This window comes from Orycteropus afer, unplaced genomic scaffold, assembly GCF_000298275.1.
Source record: "Orycteropus afer afer isolate SDZICR_OR568_19922 unplaced genomic scaffold, OryAfe1.0 scaffold00527, whole genome shotgun sequence".
NCBI lineage: Eukaryota > Metazoa > Chordata > Mammalia > Tubulidentata > Orycteropodidae > Orycteropus > Orycteropus afer.
Genome location: NW_006922114.1, coordinates 1,750,635 through 1,758,301, shown reverse-complemented (window position 1 = coordinate 1,758,301; position 7,667 = coordinate 1,750,635). Strand labels below are relative to the sequence as shown.

The 7,667-nt window shown below is 49.3% G+C and overlaps 1 protein-coding gene across 1 annotated transcript in view; it reads left to right on the top strand.

The window, feature by feature from the left end:
- The window catches only part of SEMA5A (semaphorin 5A), a 233,930-nt gene that overhangs the window by 73,841 nt on the left and 152,422 nt on the right, over positions 1-7,667 (top strand). The window contains exon 4 of the mRNA XM_007955665.1: positions 6,969-7,254. Within this exon, the coding sequence (XP_007953856.1) occupies positions 6,969-7,254 (286 nt within the window). The remainder of the gene's footprint in view (positions 1-6,968; positions 7,255-7,667) is intronic.

Genomic DNA, 7,667 nt, shown 5'->3' with positions numbered 1-7,667 from the left:
GTAACTATGGGGAGGAAGTGGGAGGGAAGCTGTTACATTGTAAACTGTGGTCAATGACATGAGACAAAGTATATGTGAACTGCTGTATGGAAAGTGAATTCGCTCTGTAAATCTTCACCCAAATCACAATAAATAAATAAAATAAATAAATAAATAAATAAATTGTCATTGGGTGAAAGTTTACAGAGCAAATTTGTTTTCCATTCAACAGTTTGTACACATTTTGTTTCATGACATTGACTGCAATTCTTCACAGTATAACAGCTCTCTTCCCACTTCCTCCCTGTGGTTACCTCTTCCCTGTGTCCTTCTTTCCTATGCACTCCTGCCCTTGGAGCTATCTCCCTGTGCAACTACTGCTCTTCTGATCACCCATGGTTGACTGTTCTAAGGAGTGCATTTCCTTGGTGTAATTTTTCACCTTGTAGTCCTGTCTGTTGTTTGGCTGGAAGTTAAGCCACAGGTGAGTTCAATTCCAGGCCCAAAGAGTGACTAGAGGCCATAGTCTCAGGGGTATTACCCATCTCTATCAGACCAGTAAGCTTGTTCTTTTTCATGCTTTTCTGTTTTTTTCTGCATTTTTCTCCCAATCTGCCCAGGATCTCCAATTTTCATTCCTTTCCAAGTAGTTAGCAGTGGTAGTTGGGAACCATCTAGTTCTAGTCTCATAGTCATGCAGGCTGAGCATCCCATGGTCTACTACTAGTGCCTTAGACTAACGGTTTCCATGTGTCTGGTTTTCTTCACACTTCTTTGCTCTGTACAGGGAGAGACCGAATGTTGCATCATAGATTGCTTCTTCAAGTGATTGGATAAGGCCCACCCACATTATGCAGGTGATCCACTTTATTTAGGGCCAACTGATGTAATAACATGCAACTCCGTCATAACCAAGTCTAGATGATGTTTGACCAAACAGTGGGACACTGTTGCCTAGCCTTGCCGACTCATGCAGTTCACCATTGCAACCTGTGTCTTTGACACACATGTGTGACAGACAAGGACCTAATGTATGGCTTGTCCAGCTCACTCATGGGTGTGAGGTTCTAGTTGTGGTGAATGACATTTTAGCAAGAGACAGAACTCCCATGATGGAAGGAGAGCTGTAGGCATCCTATTGTTCTTCCTGGGTAATTCAAGGTCCCCACCTCCAGAGTGGTATCTGCAAACGCATGAGACAGTTGATGGAGGCTCAACTCTTTGCCTAAGAAATGGGCTGCAGTTGAGTGTCAGAGGACTCTGCTTACCTAGAAGCAGAGCTACCCGACCTAACAGTTTCACATGGTCAGAGGCCATGAGTTCCCCAGGGGCAGTACTGCAGGGCAGCAGGGGTGTTTATAAATGGAGCTTAGCTCCCTAACTAGAGTGACCTATAATACGTGTTTAACGGGGAGCCACCTAGGCTATTGAGTAAGTGGAGATCCTTGTGATTTTCTAAGTAGAAGAAATGTATTAGAGAATTTCTACCCAGAATGCCCTTTGTCACCCAGTCATCACATTGGTTCAGGGTGATGTAGGGAGGGCTCTCAAAGCAAGGATGTGACATATCAACTCGCTTTTAGTTTGTACACGTCATCAGGAAAGACTAGTCCCTTGGCCTGTTTCCTTGTATCTTTGATTTTCTTCACACTTCTTTACTCTGGACGAGAAGGGCATCATGGGTGGTAAAGTCAAGGATCCATAAAAACGTGGGAAACTCAATGGTTTGGTGTCCCTGGCTGCGCCCCATAGCTGCTACAGTAGGCTTAAACATTCCAGTCATGGTGATGACGCAGGACCAGGCAACATTTGTCCTGTTATACATAAGGCCACTGTGAGTTGGTGACAACTTGATGGCAAGTAACACTAGTTTGGAGAGGTGGTAGTTTGTGGAAGGAAGGGGCCATGGGTTGACCCACTGAACAGGACATGGCATTTCTCTCATCTGAGGAATCTGGATGCAAGCTGGCTCAGGGAGTGGATGGTGGGCATGGAATAGACTCCCTGACAGCCAGTCATTGACACACTAAGAACATGGTGGCCACCACTGGGGACGCAATGCTTGGAGCTAGGACAGACACTTCCTGACAAAAGTGTGGGTAATGAGGCCTTGGATTGTTGGCTTCTTCATCCGACTTTTCACTTCTTTCTGTATTGTTCCAGAGGTCTCTTCCAGCTGTAGGTTAATGTTTCCTCTGTTGTTGTTGTTGTTATGTGCCATCGAGTCAGACCCGACTCATAGTGACCCCTCCTTGGGTTACCGGGGCAGTATCACTACAGAAGTAGATTGCCTCATCTTCCTTCCAAGGAGTGGCTGGTGGGTTTGAACTGCCAGACTTCTGGTTAACTGTCAAGTGCCTTAGGTTTCCTCTGGACAATTTTATTCATCTCTAGTCAGCCCTTCTCAGCTGATTCAAAACTAACCTATTCACTATTTTCCCTGACCACATTCTCCTTGTGCTGTGGTGACTCCCTGACCACGTTCTCCATGGACCCCCTACCCAAGAGCTCACCACTGGAGTTCTTGAACCTGGCGCAGAAATGCAGATGCTCTTCTTGAATACTGTCTGCAGAATCCCTGTTCTGTTTGTGCAGTTGTTTGGTGGGTGTGATTGTGGGTGTTGGTGTCTGGCTGGTGTGGGAAGTGGACCCCCGTTGCTCCTTGTGCAAGCGTCTCAGACTCTGGGCTTTCACCTTGTCTTCTACGAAACGGGGAGAACAACAGCCATTGTCTCACTTATCTAGTGCTGCTGTAGGGGAAGAACCACGGGTGAGTGGCCTTCCAACCAAAAAACCAAAGTCACTGCCATTGAGTCGGATCCAACCCATAGCAACTCCTCGAGTTTCTGAGGCAGTATCACTATGGAAGTAGATTGCCCAGCCTTCCTTCCGAGGTGTGCCTGGTGGGTTTGAACCACCAGCCTTGTTGTTATATTCCATTGAGTTGCACCCGACTCATAGCAACCCCTCCTTGGGTTTCTGAGGCAGTACACTATGGAAGTAGATTGCCCAGCCTTCCTTCTGAGGAGTGGCTGGTGGGTTTGAACTGCCAGCCTTCTGGTTAGCAGTCAAATGCCGTAGGCACTACACTACCGGATCTCCCTGAGTGGCCTTAAGGAACAGAAATTTAGTTTTTCACAGCTTGGGAGGCTCGAAGTCTGAATGCTGGGCACCGGCTCTAGGGAAAGGCTCTCTGTGCCAGCCCTGGAGGAAGGTCGTTGTCTCCTTTGAGCATCTATCTGCTCCTGGCTGGTCTTCATGTGGCATCTTTTCCTCCATGGCTGCTTCCCAGAGTCCTAGCTTCATCTGGTCTATTTATATCTCAGAAGAGTTTGACTTTAGGCCCACCCTCCACTGGGCCTGCTTCATTAACATAACAAAAAATCCACATATGGGGTTACAACCACAGCTGTAAGCCCAGTGGTCCCCAGTCACGTGGCCTTGTGGATATTGTGGGTATTTACATCTTGCCATTCATTTCTGACCACAAAATGTTATTGCCATAATTATCCTAATTGCACCTTAAAACTCAGAACCTGGCCGACTGAATGGATAGCTCTTGGAGACAGAAAGAGGAGAATCGAACAGGGTCACGGAAGTTCTTGACCGTAAATGCGAGGGCCCTGTGCGTCTGAAAGGGGGTGCCCAGTGCTTGATGTCCTGACCTCTGTGTTGCTTCCCAGTGAGTTGTGAAGATGTCACGTGAAATGCAACATGCAAGATGCAGTTGACAATCTACATAGTTCCTCAATTCCCAGTGAGTGTGGTGATAAGGCAAAGGTTTGGCACGACGTCCTCAGCTCTGGTTGCCCGTTCTTAAGGTCATTCTGGAACAGGGGTGCTGCTGGGTGTGGCTCCACCCGAGCATTCTTGCCTCCTCTGAGTGGACCCCCACCACCCAGAGACAGGACCCGAAGGCCCCTGTCAGGATTGTAGTTGCCATGGCAATGGAAAGGGTGAAGCTGGTTGAGGGCACTGAGCTCATAAAAGGTATCCTGTTTCCATTTTGATGAAGGATAAACGTTTCTGAAGTCATGTCTGAAAGCTCATCAGCTCTGTCCAAGTTGTGTGCATGTGTAAGTACTTGATGAATGACGAGTGACGGTGCCTGACAGAGGAGCTGAGAGTGGACGCCTCTATTCTGAGTCACGTGTCCTCTTTCACTCGTGTTTTCGCCCTCTCTTTCTGGTGGTGATGTGAGAAGGTGGACAAGAAGTAACAAGGACTGAGACAAAATGCACCGTGTGTGTCCCGTGGCGTCAGTGCTGCACTAAATGCACCATATGTGTCCCGTGGGGCTGGTGCCACACTAAATGCACTGTGTGTGTCCTGTGGGGTTGGTGCCACACTAAATGCACTGTGTGTGTCCCGTGGGGCTGGTGCCACACTAAATGCACCATGCGTGTCCTGTCAGGTCAGTGCCACGCTAACTGAGGCTGATGCAGATCAGGGTGCTGAAGCAATTCCTGGACATTAGAACTTGGGGACAGCACTACATTTCCCCTGAGCCAACACCTTAAGCTGCGGAACGGCTTCCCATCTCCAGTAAATGCCAGGCTTTGTCTAAAGAAGGGTGTCCCTGGGTCTCACGTACAGTGAAGATAGGAGTCCTTGGTAGCACTGACAGTTAAGGGCTTGAATACTGGCCCAAAGGTTGGTGGTCTGAAACCACCTAGAGGCTCCTGGGAGGAAAGGCCTGGAGGGTGCTTATGAAAGGTCGCAGCCACGTGAAGCCTCCAGAGCAGTTCTCTGCACGCACAGGGTCACTGTGAGCCGTGATGTTCTCCATGGCAACAGCTGTGTGTGCACATGTGTGCACTCGTGTGTGTGTGTGAGGACAGCCATGTCCCATGTGAACTCTCTGGAGCAGTTCCACTCTGCATGCACGAGGAGCCGGGATGTTCTCTATGGCAATGGCTGTGTGTGCACATGTGTGCACTCGTGTGTGTGTGTGTGTGTGTGTGAGTGTGTGAGGACAGCCATGTCACGCGTGAACTCTCTGGAGCAGTTCCACTCTGCATGCACGGGGAGCCGGGATGTGCTCTATGGCAGTGGCCGTGTCTGCACTCGTGTGAGTGTGTGAGGACAGCCATGTCCCATGTGAACCCTCTGGAGCAGTTCCACTCACGGGGTCACCGTGAGCTGTGACGTTCTCTATGGCAATGGCTGTGTGTGCATGTGTGTACATATGTGCATTCATGTGTGTGTGATTGTGTGAGGACAGCCATGTCCCACATGAACCCTCCAGATCAGTTCTCCTCTGCATGCACGGAATCACCGTGAGCTGTGATGTACTCTATCACAATGGCTCTGTGTACACGCATGCACATGTGTAGTTTGTGTGTGAGCATGTAGGATAGTCATGTGCCCTTGGAAGGAAGCAGCAAAGCACAACGGCTGTGTTTGTGCATGTGTGTTAGCATGTATTTGTGTGTGAGCACAAATGTACATGCATGCATGACCTTGTTTGTATGTGAAGAAAGCCGTGTCTCCTTGGAAGAAGGCAGTGAGGCACAACGACTGCGAGTGCCTGTGTGTGTGTGATCATACTTGTTTGAGCATGTGTATATGTGTGAGAACAGTCATATCCCCTTGGAATGAAGCAGCAAGGCACAATGATTGTGTATGCCTGTGCATGTGCATGTGTGTGAGTATGTGAGGATAGCCACGTCCCCTTGGTAGGAAGCAGTGAGGCACGACTGTGTGTGTATGTGTGTGTGCACGTGAGGACAGCTATCTCCCCTTGGAAGCAGTCAGGCACAATGGCTGTATATGCCTGCATGTGTGTTTGTGTGTGTGTGCATGTGAGCACGTGTTTTAGCATGGGTATGTCTGTGTGTGTGGACAGCCATGTCTCCTTGGAAGGAAGCAATGAGGCACAATGACTTTGTGTATGCATGTGTGTAAGCATGTGAGAAAGCCACATCCCCTTGGAAGGAAGCAACAAGGTACAACAACTGTACATGTGCCTGTGTGTGTGTGTGTGTGTGCATCTGTGTGTATGAGGACAGTCATGTCCCCTTGGAAGGAAGCAATAAAGCATGACTGTGTGTGTATGTGTGAGCTTGTGTGTGTGTGAGGATAGCTATATCCCATTGAAAGGAAGCAATGGGGCGCAACAACTGTGTGTGAGAGCATGTGTGTGTTTGTGGACAGTTGTGTCCTCTTGGAAGGAAGCAATGGGGCGCAATGACTGTGTCTGTGCATGTGTGATCACATGTGTGTGAACACGTGTGTGAATGCATGTGTGTGGACACATGTATGTGCATGTGTGAGCATGTGAAGACAGCCATGTTCCCTTAGAAGGAAACAGAAAGGAACAACAACTGTGCATGTGTATGTGTGAGCATGTGTATGTGTGTGTGCGTGTGAGGACAGCTGTGTCCCCTTGGAAAGAAGTAACAAGGCACAACTGTGCTTGTGCACATGTGAGCATCTGTGTGTGAGCATATGTACATGCATGTGTGTGCATGTGTGTGTGAGGACAACTGTGTGCCCTTGGAAGCAGTGAGACACGAGTGTGCATGTGCATGTATGCATATGTAAGCACATGTGTGTGAGCACATGTGTGCATCTGTGTGAGCATGTGTGTGTGTGTGAGGACAACTCCTTTGGAAGGAGGCAGTGAGGCACAACGACTGTGTGCGTGCATTTATGATCATGTGTGTGTGCGTGTGTGCATATGAGGACAGCCATGGCCCTTGGAAGGAGGCAAGGCACAACGACTGTGCTGCACATGTGTGAGCACGTGTGTGTATGCACATGTCTGTGCATGTGTGTGAGCGTGTGAGGACAGCCATGTTCCCGTGGAAGGAGGCAACGAGGTACAAAGACTGTGCTTATGCATGTGTCAGGATGTGTGTGTGTAAGCACATGTGTGCATGTGTATGTACATGCATGTGAGGACAGCCATGCCCTGTTGGAAGGAGGCAGTGAGGCACAGAAGGAAAATTGTGTGGCTGTTGAGCTGTCCCTTCTCTTGTTTTCAGAACCAAACTTCGTGTCCTCTTACGACATCGGGAATTTCACCTACTTCTTCTTCCGAGAAAACGCCGTGGAGCACGACTGTGGGAAAACGGTGTTCTCCCGTGCCGCCCGGGTCTGCAAGAATGACTTGGGGGGGCGCTTCCTCCTGGAGGACACGTGGACCACGTTCATGAAGGCACGCCTCAACTGCTCACGCCCCGGCGAGGTGCCCTTCCCCTACCACGAGCTGCAAAGCACCTTCTACCTGCCTGAGCTGGACCTTGTTTACGGCCTCTTCACCACCAACGTGTGCGTAGCCCCACGGCCTCCCTGCTGGCAGCCCTGCCTGCCCTCTGTGTGGCCCTGCCCCTCACCTCTGAGGTGCTATAACGTTGCTTTAAAGCTAACATTCTTATTTCACTGGGTTTAAGGCCAATAGACAAAAACAGGGGGTTCTTTCTTCAGTGTGACTTAAATGTTACCAAAGATATGTGACTTCTGAGAGTGCTATTCAGAAGGTGACGCTAATCAGAAAATATTTCGGGTGTCCTGTGAGAACAGTATTCAGTTGTTGTAGGTGCTGTCGAGTCAGCTCCGACTCATGGCGACCCTGTGAACAACAGGACAAAACACTACGCAGTCCCGCACCATTGTCACAGTCCTTGCTGTACCTGAGCCCCTCATCGCAGCTGTGTGTCAGTCCATCTCATTGCGGCCTTCCC